This window comes from Falco biarmicus, chromosome 4 (genome assembly GCF_023638135.1).
Source record: "Falco biarmicus isolate bFalBia1 chromosome 4, bFalBia1.pri, whole genome shotgun sequence".
NCBI classification, from domain to species: Eukaryota; Metazoa; Chordata; class Aves; order Falconiformes; family Falconidae; genus Falco; species Falco biarmicus.
The window spans coordinates 107,383,271-107,406,174 of NC_079291.1; the positions used below are offsets into that span (position 1 = coordinate 107,383,271).

At 40.6% G+C, this 22,904-nt stretch overlaps 1 protein-coding gene across 8 annotated transcripts in view; it reads left to right on the top strand.

Moving 5' to 3' along the window:
• Positions 1-22,904, top strand: part of BICD2 (BICD cargo adaptor 2) — a 96,345-nt gene that overhangs the window by 66,285 nt on the left and 7,156 nt on the right. For all 8 annotated transcript variants that reach the window (XR_008821348.1, XM_056335476.1, XM_056335478.1 and 5 more), the window contains exons 3-6: positions 5,797-5,949; positions 8,694-9,146; positions 10,127-11,146; positions 12,217-12,368. Coding sequence is in view for 7 of the 8 variants with exons in the window: in XM_056335476.1 (XP_056191451.1) it covers positions 5,797-5,949; positions 8,694-9,146; positions 10,127-11,146; positions 12,217-12,368 (1,778 nt within the window). In the remaining variant the exon portion in view is untranslated. The remainder of the gene's footprint in view (positions 1-5,796; positions 5,950-8,693; positions 9,147-10,126; positions 11,147-12,216; positions 12,369-22,904) is intronic.

The window sequence follows — 22,904 nt, forward strand, 5'->3', positions numbered from 1 at the left end:
TCCCTGCCATGGACAGGGCCACCTCCCCCCAGCCCAGGCTGCTCCCAGCCCCGTCCAGCCTGGCCTTGGGCACTGCCAGGGATGGGGCACCCACAGCTGCCCTGGGCAGCCTGGGCCAGCGCCTCGCCGCCCTCAGGGAAGAATTTCTTCCCAATACCTAATCTAAATCTACCTTTTTCCAGTTAACGCCATTCCCCCTTGTAATGCTGCCTGCCCTTGTAAAAAGTCCCTCCCCAGCTTCTTGTCACCCCCTTTAGGCACTGCCAGCTGCTGTAATGTCTCCCCGGATTCTTCTCTTCTCCAGGCTGAACAACCCCAACTCTCTCAACCTATTTTCGTAGGAGAGGTGCTCCAACCCTCTGATAATTTTTGTGGCCGCCTCTGAACTTGCTCCAACAGGTGCATGTTGTTCGTATGTTGGGGGCCCCAGAGCTGAATTGCAGCAAAAGAGTGGAGAAGAGTCCAAACTACAGCTTAGCATAGTATCTACTTTATTTTTCTCCAGTCAGCTTTTGTGAACAAGACACAAAACCCACTTGCTATAAATTCTGGAAAATACAGTCCGACTGATGCAGACTATTACTTCCTCTGGTGGTTGTGTGGTATTTCTTTTGAATGTATTTGTGTTGGAAAACAATGCCGGCATGCAGATTTTTATGTCATTTAAAAGAACTGTTTCTTAGTAGTTTCCCACGCAGTGTTTGGAAAAGAGGACACAGGTGCTGGATACAATGGGAAAACCAAAGATTTGTATCCAAAGGACTGTCCATTTCTGATGTGTAGGGCTGGAGAGGCACGTCTGTGGCTCATAAACTGAAGGGAAGTATAAAAGCTATGATATTTTTTATAATTTTTTAAAATACATTTTTTATACATTTTGATACATTTGAGTAACTTGGTGACTGTCCTGTGTCAGTGAGAATAGTTGAATGCTGAATAAATGCCATAAACACAGATTTGGAGTGGTAGTTGTTAGGTGTTTTTGTATAGAGAGGAAACAGCTATAAGTATGTATATACTATAGGTATAGCAATAGCTATAGGTGCCTGACTGCCAGCCTCCATCAGACTTGTTTTCATTTCCCAGCACTCAGTGTGCAAGATACGTGTGCCTTTGTGATACAGAATTAATTTTATGCAGGGGTTGTATGGGAAATGAAATTATTTATTTTCCCAACTTGAGGTTGCCTGGGTCATATACCTACAGGTGTTTTATTTATAAGTCTTTCCTCATACAAGAAGCATCTTATGCTGTACCAGTATGTGTCCACACATGATAATATAGGTGCAGGTGTGACTGAGGGAAGTTTCTGCTGTGAAACGAAGAAGCAGCGCCAGGCTACAGTGGTATTTCTCCTTTGCATAAATAAATAAATGATTTTATACTATTTTATAGTTCTTATATTGTAAGGCCAAAGTGAGCAAAGTTTTAAACCCAAGAAGCTCTTGTATCTTCTCCTGCATCTGAGAAAGATGAGAGGCAGGCAGCCATCATCTGGAGGTGCTGCTGGCCATGTGTGGCTGCTGCTCGGCCTCTCCACCCTGATGGCATTTGCCCATCGCCAGGGACTGCAAATGGCATTGTCACACAGGTGATCTTTATTGCAATAGTGAAAGATCAGGTTTCCAAACCTTTTGCTGATTTATAGTAAACAGTTGGATCTAATGGAACTTTCAATAATTTTTTTCCTCTCAAATATTAGTGTTTTGTTTAATACCTGTAATACAAAGAAAATATTTAAGAGCCTGCAACTTGAGAACTAGGGGGTGGTTATTTTTGGTTTCTTAGTTTAGCTCTGTTCTAGGAATATTTTATATCCCAGCCCTTAATTACACAGTGATGTGATACTTTGCCACAGGACCCCAGTTCTCACATGTGCAAAGGAAATACAATTGAAATCTGATGGGCAGCTGTCAATTTTGCACACAGCTTGCAACTGCTGATCTTTGAGGCATAAATAATGTAACTTCTTAGTTGTGTTAATTTCTAGTGATTGACCTGAGGTTTTCTTTTTGTTCATAGAAAAGCTTTATGGTCCATATTTTGAGTTTGTAATTTCACCTTTGGTACCTGGGGTAGATAATGTAGCTTTGAGGTTGGTGGTTCTGGACTGGCAGCTGTGGGTATGAAGGCAGCATTCAGGAAAACATTGGTTGAAGTGCCTCCTTCAAAAAAGTGTCAAGGAGTTTTGCTAAGTTTTGTGTCTGAGGACTAGTCTTCCCAATTTTCATGCTGATATTTAATAAAATGTCAACGAGATGATGTGTTGACTGATTATTTTGGTGGACTTGGTACTGTTACATTAACGGTTGGACTCTATGATCTTAGAGGTCTTTTCCAACCTAAATGATTCTATGATTTTCTTCTCCCTACAGCAGCAGAATATATATGAGTTTCTGTCCTTTCTGACTGTACTGCATTTCTTCCAAAGACTTTTTTTGTGAATCCTTCCTGTGGAAAACACAAGAAGGGGAATGATCATATCTATAAAGATTTGTTGCATGAAGCATGAAAACTAATCCTAGAATTAGTAATAAATTTGGGCAGACTGACTCTGGATGATGATAATGACATGTAAAATGAGGTGTGAGTATGTTTACTACAGTGGGGAACTTGAACTGAATTGTGACCTCAAGAGCTGGTGGAATTCAAGGAAACAGGAGCCATGCTAGTGACAAAGCTTTGCTTCCAAGATCAGCCTCTGCCTGGTGACCTGGAGGCTGAACTCTGGTCAGCCCAAAACAAGGGAGGCAATTGGCTCTCTGAGATTCCCCCCCCCCCCCCCCCCCCAATTATTTTAATTCTTAAGGTCAGATTATATGTAACGTTATATGCTGGGGTGTACTAGAAAAGTATGTTCTAAGCAGCAGGCTTTTGGCAGTGTGAAGGACAGTAGTTGTGGTTTTGACATGCAGGCAAGGGTGGGCTTAAATTGGTCCTGAGGAGGTTCCTGCTATTTCTAGCATTGGTGCTGTTCGGAGAACTTGCAGAACTCTGCTGAGGCAAAGCTGAGAGGATGAAAAAGCTGAGGACAGGCTCTAGCAGCAGGAGGGCTCTAGCAGCAGGAGCAGAGCGGTCTGTGGCCTTTAGATCAGACAAAATCACTTCCAGATCACAGTCTTTGCCTGGGCAGGATGAATTGGGAGGCTTCTGTGTAGCAGGATTATTCTCTAGGTTGAGAAGCTGAGGGTTTTTTTGGGTGGATGAACACTCAAGGGGATTTTATGGCCATCAACCCTCCACACAGTGGTAATGATGTTTTAAAGGGCTATATGATTCACTTTGGGTGGAGGTGTGACTTTGTATAGTTGAGTGTGGTGTTCCAGCTCCCCATCTGCCCTGTGCTCAGGGTTGCTCAAGGCAGAGAAGGGAGGAAGAAGCCATGAAGCCACTGAAGCAGAAAGACTCACCAAAAGGTTCAAACTCATCGGTAGGTCAGCTCACTTTTTCTGTAGACTTGAAGAATTGTAAAACATGTGCAATGTATGTGTGTCTTAAAAAAGCATGAATACCGCTTTCTGTATGGGTAATAAAAAAACCTGATCAAGGAAGGATGCAGTAGCTTCGCTTCCCTGCAGCAAAAGTCCCACCATTTGGTCAGCTACATGAGATAACGTCACCCAATTTAACCTTGCAGCTTGTAAGCATGAGGTTTTGATGAGAAAATGCTGAGAGCAAACTGAATGTACAGCTTGCTAAACAGCCAATAAATCTAGGTTATATCTTCCTTCCCTGGTCAGGAAACAAGGGAGCTATTTTTAAATCTTTCCTTCCTGTACGTACTGAAATAGAGTGATTATTCTTGTGCTAGACAGGGCACGACAATACTTTCCCATTAAATAATGAGCTCTTACTGTTGCTCTGAATTAACCTGGCAGGACTGGGCAGAAACCAGTCTGTCTTCAAAAAAGACTGACTCTAAAGATTTCTCCAGGCATTGACCTCTGCAAAGATTAGATCATCCAGGGAGGAAGAGAGGAGTAAAGCAACCTGAATGGTGGGGAAAGAAGCTCACCAGTAGCTTTGTGGGAGGTCTTCCATTGCATTTCACTTACTTGGGAATGGAGAAAATCACAGATAAAATCTCCTAATTTGTAGAAAACTGGGTTTCATGCAAAGAGCCTTTTGCAGCCCTAACTGTTGGGCAGTTTGGTTTATCTGGCTGGAGGCTCTTTCTGCCAAAGGCAAGAGGTCTTCAATGCAGTTGTTGAGAAGTTAACATAAGAATTCATGTCAGTCTGTAGTAGAGCCAACGCTGGCTTAGGCATGGAATATGGAATGTAGCAACATTTTAACAATGAAAATGAAATGTAGTGTCTAGTTTCAGTTTCTCGGTGTGCTGAGAAGTAGTGCTCTTCATTCCTAAAAATAAGCAGACTAGTTTATGTAGTCTTAATTGTTACCTGACATGTGAGGGAGCTATAATTTAAATTTATTGGTCTTAACAGTTGCAGGTGATTCTGTGTTTGTGTTCAGAACGTGCCAGATTCTCAAGTCTTGGCATATGCTCCTGCCACAAACATTTTCTTTATCTCTTAGCTTTCTGTAGGTGCCTGTTGATACCTGTGCTGTGTTAGTTCTGTATATTCCTGCTGCACACTTGCAAGAGGACTGAGGCTGTATTTTATTCATTGCTGACATTATCTTTCACCAGAAGTGGAGAGCACTAAGGGAATCTGAGCGTGTATACTAAAGGATGAAGCTTTATTGTCTAGGATGCTGAATAGTTGAAAACAGAAATAAGATACGATAACCTACCTAGCTGAATCGATAGGCTGCCTCTTTTATGAGCTTGTGTTTGTTTTGCCCCGATTTAGAGCTGTTTGGAAAACCATCCTGACACTTCACAGGTATGGCTGCTAAAATAGCTGATACTACTTTTATCGGTAACTATATTGCCTATTTGCCCATCTAACAAAGATATTTCTGCTAATATTATAATAATACTTAGAACATATTTTTTGTTTTGTTTTAATTAAGTATTTAAAGATGAGGCTTGAAGGAAAATAATAATGTTGGAAAAAATAAGAGCTAAGTCCAGTGAGCCATTCACATACCTGTATATGTGCTAGTTCAATTTATTTAAGTGTCTTTGTATAACCACCAAAGATCTAAAGATCATACTACACCGATATATTGATTTTTACTTCTTACCTATCCCAAAACAACAATGGTGATTTTAATTTTTTTTTAAAGCCTTTCTTTAAGCTTTTGCATAAGTCTTGAGGCTGAGGGGAATGAAAGGGAACCACAGTTGCTATTTCTTTCTACCTGGCATCTTGGATTTCATTTGAGCTTTAGCTCCATGTATAGCTCCAAAAGGATTCATTAGAACATATTTCCAAATTACAGCACTGGGCATAAAGAAAAGTTTGTTGAAAAGCAGCAGCAAATACATGTCCAAATAAGAACATCTGGGGTCATCTGAATCTGTCTTCCTCTTGAGAAAAGGCAGGTTAATAGATTCAGGCATTGACTTCTGATCTGGAAAACTTCTTGTCTGTTGCTTACAGCCCGCAGCCAGTGAGACAACATAGGTGTGAATGTTGCTTATCCTGCTTGCTCATTAACTTTCCTTTGAGTCGAGGGTGAGAATTTGTGAGAGAAGCAAGAAAACAAAATCTGATTATTGTGTAAATGGCTTGGGTTTTGGTAATTTCATTTTGAGGGGTAGGGGGAAGAGTGTCTGTTTGAATGAAATCTAGTTGATTAGTGCACATAAGAAAAGATAAATTTTTGAAGTTTAATTGTATCTGACCAAATCACCATCATTTTGGGATTGGTTTGTTTTTCCAGGTCAATCAGAATGTGGACATCCAAAGGGCCAGACTGCGAGATGATATTAAGGAATATAAATTCCGAGAAGCGCGTTTGCTGCAAGACTACACTGAGCTTGAAGAGGAAAACATCTGTCTCCAGAAACAAGTATCTGTCCTGAAGCAGAATCAGGTAAGTTTTTCAAAATAATGAGCGTTGCTTTGGTAACACCAGTTAATTCCTGCGTTATGGCATGGTTCTGTCTCATTTGGACATGCTTTTGAGGCTATAAGGTCTATCTTACCAGGTGTTTATTACCAGGAGTTGTTCCAAAATTAAGTTCTTTCTGACCCTGTTTATACACAGCCATAGGACTTTATTGCTTCTGCTTTGACCTCCAAGTGTTTCCATTGCCTTCTCTCTCTCTGGTGGAAGTGAAGTCTCTTAACAGCCTGCTTTGTTACTTGGTTTAGTCTTTTTGCTATGCTAGTTTTTCAGTGTCTCTTTGCAATACTCTCCCCTCCCTCCCTCCCTCCATCCATCCATCCATCCTCTTCTAAAGTATCTGTAACTAGGTATATTTCAGAACGTATGTGTTTATTGCTACTTAGTGCTTATATTATTATCTCTCCAGTTCTCTGCTCCTCTATTCTAGCTTCTTTCGTTAAACGTGGAGTATTGTTACAGTTGTTCTATACCGTTAGACCTGTGTGACTGCTAATCTGAGAAGTTATGTTTAATTGCACAATTGCAGCTTTTTCAGAATTTTAGAAAACTGTGTTTTTGGAACAACTCGAGAATTTCCCTGAGTTATCATTGGCGGAGGTAATTAGATTAGATGTGGTCTTTGGTTTACCTATTTACCTATCTTCATCTGTCTATTGGGGATTTGCTATTTTTATTCTTTGGGTTCCTGTCAGTCTCTTTGTATAAATAAAAGTCAAGATTTCAATTGAGAAAATAGTATAATATTCCTGAAATAAAAGCTCTTGAAAAAAACAGTAAAGGTAATACTGAATAATGGGCCATATACGATTTATTGAGAGAACGATGTGCTCATGTTTGTCTGAGGAGACCCTTATTGTTGACTTGAGGATGTACTAAGTCCTTGGATGGGTGACATAGGAATGTTGTACTAATTGTCTAGGTACGAGATATGTTAATGAGTTCCCGGAAGGTTAATGAATAGACACGAGTGACTTGTATAAAGAGGGAGCTGGAAGGTTCCCTTGGGGTGCATGATTTTGGGGGAGCGATCCCCCATGCACCCAGCGCTGCCGAATACAGATAACCTCCGCTCGCTCATGTATTGGTAAAGTGATTCTTTAAATCAATACCATCTGTTGTAGTGAGCACATAGAAAAAGCTTATTAGCGTTTGCTTCAGAACTCCTTCAGTGCTGAATGAAAGCTGCACTACAAAGCAAAGTATTTGGGATATGGAATGTATTTTGTTTATCTCCAGGTGAAACTCCATGTTAATGTTTATCACTGGCCTCACTAAGGTGCCCAAAATGGGGTTCCAGGTTGGAACTATTCTCACCTGAATAATATATTTGATCTAATTAGGCTCTTTTGGTTGCCCTGACATCATGCAGTAGGGATGAAAGGGCTCTGGATAGACTGGAAGAGATAGTGATCTGGTAAAATCCAGCCTCAATGTAGTTGGTTACTTTTGTTTTTCATGTTTTTTGGTCTCATTCATTGTATTCAGAGGGTTAGGTGAAAGTTCCCAGCTCCATGTTTGTATTCTAAAATAATGATATTCCAGAATGTTGTCATCCTGGGTTAAGCCAAATGTAATCCCAGATGCAATCTCTCGGTTGCTACTAATTATTGAGTACTGTGTTTGTGTTCTGCAACCTTGGAAAATAGACTGCAATCTTAAACATTTGAGTTCGGTTAACATACATAGAACCGAGAGCTAATTCTTTTCATGGCAATGGATTATTTCATTTTCTACCTTGTCCTAAGCCTACTTAATGAATTTAATTAAGCTTTCATTATTCTACTGACATAACTAGAAGAAACCATCAGGTTTTCCCAGTCTTAACTTGCAAAACAGAGTTAAAGTGATTGGTTCATGGTTTTTAAACTGGGTGTGGTTCAGCACTGCTATACTGGTGTATGATGGCATCTAAAATTCCTTTAGCAGTTGGCAAAAATAAATAGAGTCATATATCACGTGGCAAGTTTTCCTTTCTTTCAAGGTAAGGAAAAGATATTCTCTCAGGGGGGTGGGGGTTCCCCCTCAGTGGATTCAAAATTTTATACTAATCATTGGTGTTCCTAATTTCAGTGCAAGAGAGGTTTAAAAAAATACAGTTTTATAGGTAAAAACTTGCAGCATGCCGGCCTTCAAACTGTAGCAGACTGTGACTGTGAGCTGGTGAGGTGTAGGGTCTGAATTGTAGCTCCTGAGATGTGCTGAAATGATAAAACCTTTTATTTTGAATTTATAAAAGCAGAATTTGATTGCTAGGTGCATCCCCACAGTTTTAAGCCCAGTGGCGCACATTCTAACAGCAGTGCAGCAGAGCATCAGAAGCATAACTTTGCAAAGCTGGATTTTGGGAATGTTGAGCTTGAATTTGTGGGAAGGTTGGCCAGGGAATTTTTTAATCAGAGAATGCATAATGTGTTAGGAAAGCCCGTTTTGTGGTGCCGCTCTATCTTCCACCTGTCTTAATTAGGCTGGAGTAGATCAGCTCATTTGACAGTTTGCATAGAAATTTTGTCCCATAGTCTCTGAAGGTAAATTATGTAAGCAGTGTTCACAGTCATAGTGCCAAAGCTAGACTCTGGAACTGAAAAAAAAAATAGTTTAGTCTCACCATATTTTGTGAAATCATACATTCAAAAGTAAAATGACTTGGTGCCTTGCAGGCGGGCATTTTCATTAGGGATTTTTTTTCCTCTCCATTTGTGTATCTCCAGGTGGAGTTTGAAGGCCTGAAACATGAAATCAAAAGGCTCGAAGAGGAAACAGAATTTCTCAACAGCCAGCTAGAAGATGCCATACGGCTGAAGGAGATCTCCGAACGCCAGCTTGAGGAGGCCTTAGAGACGCTGAAGACAGAGAGAGAGCAGAAGAACAATCTTCGTAAGGAGCTCTCTCACTACATGAACATTAATGACTCCATGTACAACAGCCACCTGAACATCTCTTTGGATGGACTGAAGTTCAGTGATGAAGCCACAGAGCCCAATAATGATGAAATCATGAATGGATTTGAACAAAACTGCCTCAGCAAACTCAGCAATGGCAAGAATAATACATCAACGCCCAAGAAAAATGAAAGCTTCCCTCCAGCCCCCAGTCTGGTTTCAGATCTGCTGAGTGAATTAAACATTTCTGAAATCCAGAAGCTGAAACAACAGCTTGTACAGGTGAATGGGTTTCCTAAATCGTGTACTTCTAGATAGCTGCTAGAGTTTTTGGGTTGTAATCTCAGTCTTTTCAACATCTCATGTGACCACTATACAGTATAAACTATATTTGTAAAGGCTCTGATTGATTTAGAATTTGAGGATGTGAAATGTTTGTTAGTGGAAAACTACAGCTTGCTTTTTTTTTTTTTTTTAAAAAAAAAAAAGCTAGTCATGTCCTATGTTTGTAGGAAAGTTGTAATGCATCGTCTGTGCAGGACATGCTCTGTCTACTTCATTATGTCACTAGCAAGAAATATAGTGTTTTATTCAAAACTGATAGTTACTCCAGTTATTTTCATCAAAAGGAGTTTTGTACACCATAACTGTTTTCTGTAATTCAAAGAACATGAAGTTTTAATCAGTACCAAGCATTTCTGTGTTATATTTGTGCTATTCAAAGGTTGAAGAGTTTGAAAGAAGGTACATATTTGTGTTGCCTAGAAATATTTTAAAGTTACTTTAGTAAGCATTTCTTAAGTGTTCTGTAACCAAAAGCCTTTGTGGAACAAGTAGCTGGATTTTTTTAGAATGAGAATATTCAGAGGAGAAACTTTAGAAGTTTCAGCATTTCTGAGTCTTTCACGAAGCTCCAAGCTTCCACTATAGACTAGCTGCATGTTTTCTAATATTAACTTGATAATTTGCAAGATATCAGTAAAATTTAGCTTATCTCCAGCTGAAAGGATGTTTTCACGAAACCATCAGCTATGCAAGAAATGTGTGAAAACTTGCATTTTGAAGTGGAAATGAGAAAGAATTGGCAAGGAACACTGTGCTTGAGGTAGTTTTAGAATACATTAAATTGCCTTTTCCCATAACGTGCAAGTGATTGGATTTCTGTAAACATACGGACCTTGGCTAAATTGCTGTCTTTTGTAATAAAACCACTTAAGTGGTAAAGTTCCCTTTACGTAGATGTCTGTGTTCATGCATTTCAGATGGAAAGAGAAAAGATGAACTTGTTAACAACACTACAGGAATCTCAGAAGCAACTGGAAAATACACGGGGGGCCCTCTCAGAGCAGCATGAGAAGGTTGGCAGACTCACAGAAAACCTGAACGCGATGAAGAAGCTTCAGGTCAGCAAGGAACGTCAGTCTGCCCTTGACAATGAGAAGGACCGAGACAGCCACGAAGATGGAGACTATTATGAAGTTGACATCAATGGGCCAGAGATCTTGGAGTGCAAGTACAAAGTGGCTGTGGCAGAGATCAGTGACCTAAAAGAAGAGCTCAAAAATCTTAAGGCTAAATACAAAGAATGTGAGTCTAAGTATGAGGAAGAGAAGAGTAGATACGAGACGGAGAGCCAAGCTCTCACTGAAAAGATCACCTCGCTAGAAAAATCTAGCCGGCATGATAGAGAACAGGTGACCAGACTGGAGAAGGAGCTGAAGAAAGTCAGTGATGTTGCTGGAGAAACACAGGGCAGTCTTAGTGTGGCCCAAGATGAACTAGTCACCTTCAGTGAAGAACTGGCCAATTTATACCACCATGTCTGCATGTGCAACAACGAAACTCCAAACAGAGTGATGCTGGATTACTACAAGGAAGATAAAGGTGGACGCAGTAGTCCAGAGACGAAGGGAAGAAGGTCTCCCATCCTTCTTTCTAAAGGGCTGTTAACTATAGAGCTAGGAAAGGCAGAGAGTGGAAGTGGTGACAGCAGTCCATCTCCAGTGTCATCTCTTCCGTCTCCTGTGTCAGATCCTCGTAAGGAACCAATGAACATTTACAACTTGATTGCTATAATCCGGGATCAGATCAAACACCTGCAGGCTGCTGTGGACAGAACAACTGAGTTGTCCAGGCAGCGTGTTGCCACTCAAGAACTGGGGCCAGTGGTGGACAAAGACAAGGAAGCTCTCATGGAGGAAATCCTGAAGTTGAAGTCCCTGCTGAGCACCAAGAGAGAACAGATAGCAACTCTGAGAACTGTGCTGAAGGCCAACAAACAGGTAACCAGGTCTTAAAGATGTGAATGTTACAGTGTCAGGGAATTAGGTCACAAACACAAGAGAATTTTATCTTTGAAGTCATACTGCCATACCCTCAACTCATTGGGGCTTTTGTTGCTGGGACTTGTTTGGTACAAACTTGTTTGGTTTGAAGCAGGCCGTTTTGTTCATGTCCTACTGTAAAGCTGAGCGCTGGGGCTTTAACTGACTTTTGCTTGTCACATACTCATGAGACTTCTTATGAAGCTTAAGGTAGCTTTCTTCTATTACCTGTCTGAATTATATCAGATTGTGATTAATCTAAGACACCTAAAATGAAGAGGTAAATCTTACCTTATACTTGAAAGAATTCTAGGCCTTACCCTTGAAAATGTTCTTAAACATACGTACTCTTCTATCTCAAATCACAAAACAAAAGAAAGCCGTCCAAGATGAGGACGTGATACAAGAACATGGTCAAAATAACGGGTGAACAGTAAAATGAGTCTCTGGGGATTGGGCTGTACTATTTGATACATACTAGCAGTGCGGTAGATGAAAATAACTGCCATTAAGACACCGCATGACATGCTTCATGTCTCCTCTAAAGTTAAAGCAGTGCGAATGGAAGTTGGCTTTAAAAAAAAATGTAGTGTTGTTTCAAAGAAATACACGTACTTTAAGTTTTCTTTTGCACATAAGATAGGCAAAATTCTGTAAGGATTAGAGAACTATGCAAGTGTTGATGAATGTGTTTATATCTAGAGATTATGACTATTTTGTTCTTTGTATTGAAGTATGTAAAGTTTAATTTCTTTTAGTAGTTGGAGATAGGTGTCACGAAATATATATTCTGTAACTTCCCAGATGCTGCTGCATGATTAATGGGAGTAGGAGATCCATATGTCTGATCTGTTTCCAGTGTTCAAAAATGAAGTTTTATTTAATCTGTGCAAGAAAAGTTGACCAGAAGTTTAACGTTCCAGTACAAAGTAAATGTTTAATTATGTGAATAGGGATTAGAAATCTCTTAGCCAGCCACTTTGTGCAGTTTCATTAACTGGTATGTTTCTGTTCTTCTTTGTAAATAGACTGCAGAGGTAGCCCTTGCCAACTTAAAAAGCAAATATGAAAATGAGAAAGCTATGGTTACGGAGACGATGATGAAGCTGCGAAATGAGCTGAAGGCTTTGAAAGAAGATGCTGCTACCTTCTCCTCCCTGAGAGCAATGTTTGCTACAAGGTAAGGAATGTGTGAGCCCTGCAAAATGTCATTGCTTGCTAGTGTGGGGAAGAGCTGAATGGCCTGCCCACCTACCCATGCAGAGAGTGGTGGGGTGAAGGGCCTTTTTCCAAGTTCGTTGCTTACGGTGTTTGTCTGCAGTAAGTTTTCTGATTGATGAGGATAATGCCAGGCATGCAGTAATGTTTCTACAAAACAAGAAGTCGTTGTGGTGGTGTTTATTTAATTCAGGTGTGAGATTCTTGAAGTCATTAACTCTGAGGAGGAGTGACATTTAACAATGCAAAATGAACATTTATTATGCAATGAAGATGTGACTGACGAAAAAGTAAAGATGTGGCAAATATCTTATTATTCTCAGGTTGTCTGTCCTGTAGTTGGCATCTTTGTCATTTCATTTACCTGTGTGAGCTCATTTGGGTTGCATATGCCTTTGGAATTGCTTCTGCTTCTTAGATGGGCTTTTTGTGGTGTTAACAGACAAAAATACCTGCTGACATGTCAGGTGCTGTAGAAGTGATAAATGCTGTTTTGGTCTGCATGTTGCTTACTGCTGCTGTCACTGATCTCTTCTTTAAGTCTGAGCATTTCTTTTTAGGAATGTCAAGGCAGCAATATCATGTTGCAAAATCCAGATCTGCTTCACAACTAAGGCATGTTCAGTTAGCCCCTATGCAGAGATGATCCTGGAAAACAGGAAATGAAAAATGTTTATCCAGAAGTTGTCAGTCCCAGCTTGGTGGGGTTCAGAGAGACACTCCTGGTAATGCTCATTTGCCTGCATATTCCATGCATTGCCTAAAGAAGATGGAGAAGAGACACTGTAAAGAATGTTGTTTAATGTAACCTAGACACTTGCTTTTAAGCTAACCCAGGGCGATGGGAGAATGTGTGTAGTATGTGCTGCTTTGTTCTCTGCCTTCTCTGGACACTTGATTTTGAACCAAAATCAACAAAAAAACCCAAAGCAGAAAAGATTTTCTTTCTGTCATCAGCTAAAAAGTACCGTAGTAAGCAATCTCAAGGGTGCTTATGGGGATTCCTGACGCTTTTCTGTATGGTCTTTTGTGGGGGTGGTTTTGTGGCAGCTCTCATGTTCCTTGAGTAATCTTAGGCTGAATCACCAGGAAGCCTTTCTCAGCAGTATCTGTGCATGTGGGTGAGCATGCAAAGGAGAAATGGATACCACGGAATGCCAGAGGTTGAATTGTGGCAGCTTGTTATGCTGAAGTAAGGAATACCCTGTACAGTCTGGATCTGTCCTACTTATTTCCTCTCTCTCTCTCGTTCTCTCTCTCCTTTTCTGGAGTGGAATTAATGTGCAGAAATTGCAATCTCTTTGTTAGTTGTAGATCAGCTTGAAGCTGAGAGGAAGGAGAAAAGGCATACTGTTAACGTTCAATTACTTTTCTTAGCTGCAAATAGCTGGCTGTCTAAATTACATGTAACCGCAGTATGTTCTCCCTGCACGTTGATTTTCCTGCCTCTGTGAAAGTGAGAGTGGACTGGTTTGGAGAGGAAGAATTGTCACAGAAATGCCAGAGGGGTAGTTGTCTCCCTGCCTTTCTCTTGGTGTATTTTATTATCTAGAGGTCAATCTTGTCCTTTTACTGCGAAGACAATAATGAGGATTTCATGGCATGGGGAAATTGGAGGCAGAATAAAGGTTTTTATGAAAGCAACAGACTGAAGAGCTCTGTCTTGGAGCTCTCACAGGGATTGGGGTGATCAGAGGCAGGAGTGAGCTCTGTCTGGGGTTGCACAACAGACTCCCCTGCCTAAATGAACAATTGTCATTTCAGAACTTACGCTTTACTTAGTAACTGTAGTGAAAAAAAAAAAAAAAAAGGCCAAGAGCAAAGGAGGACTCAAGCTGCGGATGGAGTGAGTGGGTGCATGTTCTGCTGAGCCCTCCGCTTGTGAGCACTTGCATTCCTGATGGTTGCATGGCAGATAAGCAGCTGGGCCCTTGCATTTCACACCTAGCCTAGGACAGGGGCAGTTGCACGGAGCATGAAGAATTGCTGCTTTCTCCCCGTGTGCCTGGTGTTGCAGATGCCAGGATAGCTGTCAAGACCTGTTACTGCAGGTAGGGTGCTGTCACCCCTTCCCTCCCTGATCTTGGGTCAGAGGGGATCGGTAGCTTGGTTGGCTCCAGAGCGCGTTCCGCTGTCAGTGGTTGTTTCATCTGAATTTCAGGTAAGGTAGGTTTGGAAGGGGTGTTCCTAGGTGCTTTGGTGAAGATAACCTCAAAAACTGTTCCGGAGTCTGATTTTTAGGTGTGTTTCAAATATCAGAAGTATGTAACAGCCTGATTTGTCTTCACAGTCACAAACAACCTGCTAATGGACCTATTAACTCCCTACAGCAAGTCATGTTTCTTCTCTGGCCAAGAGGTTAATAACAAGTGATCGGGCCTTTACCCCACCATGGTTGTTTCAGTGTTGTGTTTGAGTGCAGGATGAAGCATGTATCTGCTGTACATAGATATGTATTGTCCACAGCAAGATGCACATTTTGTAGGGTGCAAGAGAGCTGTAACAATATGTGAGAGTTGAAGACTGGGCATCAGTATAGTAACTGACATAATTTCCTTTTTAAAGTAGGTTAATCCCACTAACTTGACAATAGTACCAGCTATTTTTAATAAGTAATGAAAATACAATAAGACCTCAGCCTGAAGACAAAGGCAGGCTTGCAAAACACAGATTAACAGCTTCCAGCACTGAAGGACTGCGGCAGCACTCTAGACAACACTATACACCTAAAATTAAGCTGTCGTACAATGGAATAAATCAAGATATGCATAATGGAGTATAGACATACATGCAATCGCTGTCTGTTAAAGTCCAGATTTTCTTAATCAACACATTTATCCCTGTTGTATGTACAAACAGAATGAAAGCACTGGCAGCCAGATGAAAATCTGCCCTGTAGAGCTGAAAATTGAATTTATCTGCTTAATTAGACTGTGATAGGTGCTTACATATCACTGTATTACAATCAAACATTTTCTTGATTCGTTAGTAAACTCTCTCTTCACCAGGAAAAGAAGATGCAGCCCTCCATTTAAAATCCAAAGAGAAGCTGAACATTTTTATTTTATTTACTTTGTCAAATAGGTTTGCGCTTGCTAACGGGCAGCTTGGGTGCTGCAAAATTTAAATAAACAAGGCCTGACAATGATGCAGCAAACATTCATTAGGGTGCAGCCTTCGGTTTTATTACAAGATATGAAGTGGTACTTCTTTCTCTTTATGGATACCATCTGGCTCCTGTACTTTACCTGCTATCTGTAGCAGCTGTTTGAAAGAATATTTCCCAAAATAATCTTTCTCAAAATTCATTGCACAACATGCACTACTATGGTTACTGTTTTGAGAGGGTTGTGAATGTATTTACTGAGGAATTTAAAACAAAATAGCTTGTGTTCACGTGGTGCGACTGAACGTTGTAAAGAAAGCAGTCACTTTTACAGTACACTTGCAGCATTGAACTACAGTAATACCTGGGTTGGGTTGTTCTGTATTTTAAACAAGAAATCCTTGCAAACTGGCAAATGAAAATATGGCTTCACACAAACCACTCGTATTGGAATTTTACCTTAGACAGTATAAACTAATAACTAATTTGTTTTTGAATAAAATCTTCAATGAAAATTTCCAAAAAGCAGAATAAGTCTTTAAAATACAGTGTTTACCCTCAGTTTGAACTGTCTTTTGGGTTTTAATTGCATCTCTATAACAAAAAAGTATAAAGAGCAAATATTTGCAGTTAACTCATTTCACTCAGGTCTTTGTTCAAGTATGTATGAATCAAGGCTACTGTTTTTTCCTGGCAAAAACATTTAACTTCCAAAAACATTTTATGGTAGGCTTGAATTATATATTGGTTTTAACTCTCATTAACTAGGTTAAGAAAATGGAAAGATTTTTTTTAATATACAGAACAATATAAATCCCTACTTGTGTGTGTGGGTGTTAATGGCAAATCTGTGATAAATTATTTCATCTTCCTCTAAAATACTGTCAGAAGAAACACTGATTCCTTTCTTTGCGAGACAAAGAGCTTCCCCCAAGTGCTCTGAGGGAACCTGAATTGAATATGTCCTGTTTTCTGATGGTTGGGGGTGGGAGTAAAACATGGTTTCCTTGTCTTTGTAGGTCAAGATATGTTTCCAGATTGCATGTAAGCAATTCGTTATTCAAACTTGGTAGCACCTTAGAGCTCGGTTTCTTAAAATTGATTACAGGGGCAAAAATACTGTATTAAAACAGATGAGAAAAATCCAGCTTGGAATTTAAGTTTGAGGCTTGTTTAGGTTAACTTTTCAGTACGGAAGGAGAGAGTAAGAAGACTATAATTTCTGCTAGCTGTTTGGGGAACACCTCTGAATCTGCAATTTCCAGAGTATGCTGCAAGTAATAATGAAGCACAGGTACATAGATTCATCAACTAGCAATTCAGGTTAAAGTCCTTAATGGATGGTTAGATGAAGAACAGGACAGTATGACCATCACTTCACACCAAGAAAAGAATGCACTGGGAAAAACCTGTCATGGACTGGACGAGAAGGCAGTTTAAACACAGTTTTGCATTTTAAAAAGCAAAGGTTATCTTGTTTTGTTGCGCTGGTCTTCCTTGAGTTTGATTTGCTAGAATTTGAGTAAGCATCCTTCCAAAAATTCCACTAAATATTGAAAACAGCAGAAACCATACGTAACGGAAGCATAACATGGTTATTCACCTTTCTTCTCCCAGTGTTATTTTTCTGCTTGTTTTCTGTCTTTTGTTACAGCCTGCGAGTTTCTTGTCTCTTTAATTTGCATGTTGAGTACTATGTGCACTCATGGGAGGAGGACACCATAATCTCTTCTGTCTAGAAGTGCCTCCTGTGTGACAGGTTACAGCCAAACTCTTGTGGTGGATAGAGTAAAAACAGCCAAGCTGGCTTATTTGCTCAAGGTCAGGCAACAAAACCCAAGAGTTCTATTCATATGAGGTTGCATTTGTCCTAATAAACTCTGACAGACTTAAAGCGGTTCTGAGACGATTTAGGATATATCTTATCTCCTCACAGGTTTCTCAGCTTTGCTGTTCATGTATTTTCCATTTCTTTTCCAGAACCTGAGAACAAGCAAGGACAGTAAGAGAACAGGCATTTCTCATCCCTCTAAAATAAAGGTAGAACAGTAATTCAGAAATCTAGTAGAAGCAGAAGGCTTTGAAAATCAGAGAACAAATGTGCCTAGTTGTAATTAATGGCTATCCCCATGTCCCAGTGTTTCATAAACTGCAAATAAAGGGAGGCACAAACTCTGGAACAAGTCAGGAAGGGGACAAGTGGCAAGTGTTAGAACATACTGGAAAGACTGACCGCATGTAACATGAGATTAAAATTACAAGATAGTGCTTGTGATAAAGAAACCAAGCCATGATTACACATAAGAAACTAGCAGCTAGCTATTGTTCATTAATCGAGAAAGAGTGTTTCAAATGAATACATGTCAGTTCAGAATGGTACAAGCTCTGTCAGTTTTCTAAGTATCCAAAGCACCTGGGAGAATATTCTTGTGTTCACAGACATCAAAGGCCTGCAGAATATAAAGGAGTTCAAGTTCATGCAGAGGATGCTGCAGTCCTCACAGGACTGAGAATTGTAGCTAAAGGGTCTTCATACTGGCCTCCACACAGTAGAAGTATTCAACTTCTCTAAAAATATCTTGTAGGATAAACGCTCAGAGGAGCCAGACAGAAAATGTGACCTTGAAAATTTCCAGAATGGGATTCCCAGATGGGAGTAACAGTATTTGGCTCCTGTTCCTGGTGCGAGATCTAGAGATGGTGAACGGTGTCTGGAGCAAAAAATGTCTGGGCCACCAGCACCCACATGAAAGCAAGGAGACTTCCAGGCAGGACGAAGGCGTTTGGCTACCTTACAGACATGCTACAAAACCCCATGTGCGATGTCTTGCACGTAGTCATGTTTCTAACACTGTTGTGCCTGCTCTAGGCTCTAAATGCCTGGCAATTAAAATACCTGCTAGAAGTAATGCTGGATACATTGAGACTCAACCTTGGTGAAGGTGCCCCCTGTAGATAGACCCAGGATCTGGGTTGCAGCAGTGACTTCGCCCTCCTCCCAGGTACTTTTCGAGGTGGCTGTGCCCACACCACGAATTCTGTGAGCCGGGGTGCTTGCTTTGGATGCCTGCTGCTAAGGGGAGCACAACACAGGGGTGTTCTGTGATAGGGTAGTGGGTGCAGTAGAAATATTCAGGGGAGAGGCAATGCCAAGTCTTCCTGTCTAACTTGTATGCTCATAATCAAAATGTCAAGTGAGTTACCTCAAAATACCTTACGTGGGCGATTACCGCAGCAACAGTTGTTTATATCTGTAGTGTTTTATATAGGCGAGTCTTGGTTTCATTTGGCAGTTAATAGGAACTGTCAGGGCTCATAGTCAGTAAAAAATAAAGCATGTACACACAGCTTCAGTGGTATAGGGTGGAGAGGGATGGAGAGTTCAGTGTTAGATCGTCCACCCCTTGCTACACCTTCTGTGAAGAACTGCGAAAAATGTCCTGCCTGTGCGACAGCTTTAAACTTGCATCTAATCTAGTGGCATAGGATTGTTAATTTCAACCTTTAAGTAAGAAAGGAGTTTAATTTTGAATTCTAAGGGAAGGGAATTTCTCATAAAAGTTTATGATCTCTCCTTCAGGGTTTTTATTGGTGGAAATTTAGAAGAGCTGTAGTGCCTAGCAGTGTCGGTCTGATTGTTCCATCTCAGTGCAGGAGATTGTTCTTCCCATATGTTTCCAACTACGAGAGAGATTTGTGGTCTGATTATTTTCTTTAATAGCTTTTACTAATGGATATTGATTACACATGGCTGATTATGAGCATTCTGGAAAACTATAGCTGGTTATAAACTGTTCTTTGTTCTTAGTGAAAATCTCAATGATTTATTTATACAAGTAAAGGCCACAGCGTTTAGTCCTTTCAGATACACAACTCGGATGAGTTTTCACTGCACGATATTGAGGAAGTAATTTCAAATTAGCACTTCGCTAAGGTTTCCATAGATACTCCCCTGAATTGGCTTATCAGTAATCATAAACTGCCTAAATCTGGGGTGTTCTTTCTTCTGCATTCTTCAGGATTTGTGCTTTATCTTGTTCTTCAGTGATGTGTTCTTCAAGAATCCCCGGCGTGTGGATCTGCATGGTTTATATTGTGCAAACCAAAGCAAGAGATGGGCTTAGTATACTTCCTAAAAATGTCTGAAGGCTGCTGAGGTAGCAGAGGGCCTTGGTCCTGCAGCCACGTCTTTCTGAGTTGTGGTGCAGCTGCATTTGGGCTACTGCACATGGCAGGCTCGTCTGCCTGGAGCATGCTTCTGTGGGGTTAAGCTTTTTAATACTTCTGTTTCAACAGTTTTTTAAAAACAAATGCATTTGGGTATATGGCTATGCAAAATTCCATCCAGTGTGAGTTCCTTCAGAGGAGGCCATCTCAGATTGGGTAAGACCGTAGTTACGATCCAGTTTCTGAAGGCATGCCTGTTTTCTGCTGTCAGACCTTAGTAACAGTCTTCCATTTCTTCCACTTAAAAATCCAAATTATGTATAGACTGGCTCTGAACCTTCCCCTTCATGCTGAGGAGCACAGCCCTGTGGTACATCGTGGGGCTTTGCAGCATTTGCCACAGAACCCAGAGGAAGGCCACCCTGTGACAGGAGATTCAGCTTTATTTGTGCCGTAATCTTCTTCCCCGTGTTCCTCCTTTGGTAATACAAAGTTGTCGCTTTCTCTGCAGATGAGCTGGTTTTCACCAGGGGTTGGAGGAGATGGAGGGAAGGTGGTAAAATTCAGTCTTTAATACCAATTTCTAAGATATTCAGTCTGAAATAGGAGGTGGCTATTATCCCTTATAGCCAAGCGCAGTCAATGCCCATTTACATGTCATTTTGACTGCTGCTCTGATGTTTCCAGTGTTTAAGAAAGCTGAAAAATCGTGATTTTAATACTCCATATTTTCCTTTCTTATGTAGGTTGACAATTTAATCTCTCCAGGTAGAAGTTAAAATAGTTGTTGCTCCTTTCAAAAGGCCTCCTTCAATCACATCTGTCTTGCTTTCTTGGAGGTTGTCATGTGGTCCTCATACTGATTGCAGAGGAGGGGAAAAAGTATAATTATACCCAGGTGCATTTGGTTACATGGCATTTTTTTCTGGAACAGATCTTGATTCAGTAGTGAATTTGGCTCTAAATGTTATTTAATATAGTATACACTAAAGCTTAAATAAAATGGTATGTAGAAATAAGGCACAGCTGACATTTGTAGTGGTATGCAGCTTTTGAAAGTGAGACAACCCGTTGCTAGATTTTTCAATAGCTTGGCTTCAGAGAATGTTTTAGAGGGTTTGGGTTTTAATTCTCATCATTGTATTTAACGTTCAGGGTATTTATTTCCTCTATGTAGATGTTTGTTTTAGCTGGTGTTTTTAAAAGTCTAGTTGATGTTTCCTTAAGCTCCTTTTTTTGTTGTTGTGAATTACTAGTCATAAAAAAATCAGCAACATCAAAGCCTTCTGTCCACTTAAAACTGTGAATGTGTAAATGTACAACAGGCTTATGCTAATTTCATATTCTTCTTTAAAGTATGAAAGCTCAATTATTTTTCTTTCAAAGGTGTTTTTAAAACAAATACATTTTCTGTTATGACTTCTAATGGGTTTTGTGTTGAATATACAGCTGGGAAGTAGCTCAGCAGGTGGCAAATGACATTTTAAAAAATTCTAAAAGGGAAAGATCTTTTGTATCTGCAAAGCAGCAAAATATAGATACACATACCACCAAAATGTGCTGCCATAGCTACTGCTACTAGCTGAAGTAGAGCCAGAGGGTGTGTCATCTTATGTGCTTAGGGAGGCAATTTTTTTTTTTTTTCCCTTGAGAAAATTAAATTGGGAGTCATCAAACAGCAGGAAGGAAGAAGGTAAGTAGGGCAGATCCCAGTCCACCTGCGCGTGCAACATCTACATCAACTTCTAAGAACATTTTAATCCTCGCTTGTTCTGTTGAGGTGAACAATTGCGGTACTTTGCATAGCGTAGTGTTCCTCTGGCCCTGGAGCCATGCTGGCACTAGGAGAAGGTTCGGTTTTGAGGCTGTATCATTTCATTTGACTTAAAGATCAGGAAAGCAGGTTTAGGATGCATGGCTGTGTGTAGTCGTAGTAGTTAACACTCCTGCCTCTCCCCAGGCCTCTCCTACGTAGGAGAGAACAGTTATTCAGGTACAGTAAAAACTGCAGCTGCATGTGTACTACTGGTAACACTCCCTTTTTGTTGGAAATTTGAAATAGTGAATGCCTTGTAATTTCTAAGTAGTCATTTGATGTTTTAAACCTTTGTGCTAACGGAAGGCTTGATGAGATAATAACTTGCCAAGGAACCTTTTGGAGTCAAAATCATGGCTTTAATTATAGCTTGGCTCATGCGTGAACAACTTTACAGCCTTTTAGACTCTGACAAGCATTTGTCTGTTACCAGTCAGCTATCAGGTTTGGCACAACAGACTGTGTTTGATCAAGAGGCATTTGAGTAATACCAGAAATATTTAGAGAAGAAGATTAAGGGACATCAGCAAGACTGTGTGGGATGTCCCTACTCTGCTTTACTGCGATGGTTTTGTTCTCTTTTCATCATCCCCTTTTCTAAATGGGGCGGGGGGAGAAATCTGCCTTGCTGTGTCTGGCTTTGATTAGCATCTCTCTGGTGGAAGTCAAATGAATAGACTGCAGCAATCTTGACACTGCTTCACTGAACTGAAAATTTCAGGACTTTCTGTTCTGTAATTAAAAAAAATAGAAATATATTTATATGTTTTGAGTCACAAGAAAGGAGCTGGGAAAGGGAGGGGGAAAACCTCCCCATAATTTCACCTTGCCCAGACCTCTTGGGAGTGTAATGCTGGGAATAAGACAAGGGTAATTAAGGACAGGTCACTTCAGTGCCAGATCATATTTTGCTAAAGCAATCGCATTACGCTCCTCAAGGAATTGGTAACACTTTCTGGACATTCTCCTGGTTTGCAGTAGTGGAGCTTTGAAGAAATCACGTTTGAGCCGCAGGTAGAAAAGAAAGCAGAAAGGTAATTTGTGATATAAGCAAACTTGCACTTTTTCACCTCAGATGTCACGAGTGTGTTTGAAAACTGGAGGGGAACCCCACAGCCCTCAGGCCTCCCAGTAATCTTTAGTTTGTGCTTTGCTCCCACCCCCAAGTGAAGAAAATCAGTCTCTGATAATCTAGAGCAGCAGGGCACGGGGTTAGCAGCGAAGCTGTGAGCTGTTCGTTTCGGGAGCCGTGCCCACGCCTGGGAGCTGGTGTCCCCTTCCATAAGAGGGGAGGACCGTTATGCCCACAAGGTTTATCTTTGTCTTTTCAGACTTCCTCGGGCCATTCCAGTCCGTGTGGCCCCCAGCGCTGCTAGTGAACTGAATGCCATCGGGCCCTCGTCCTGCCT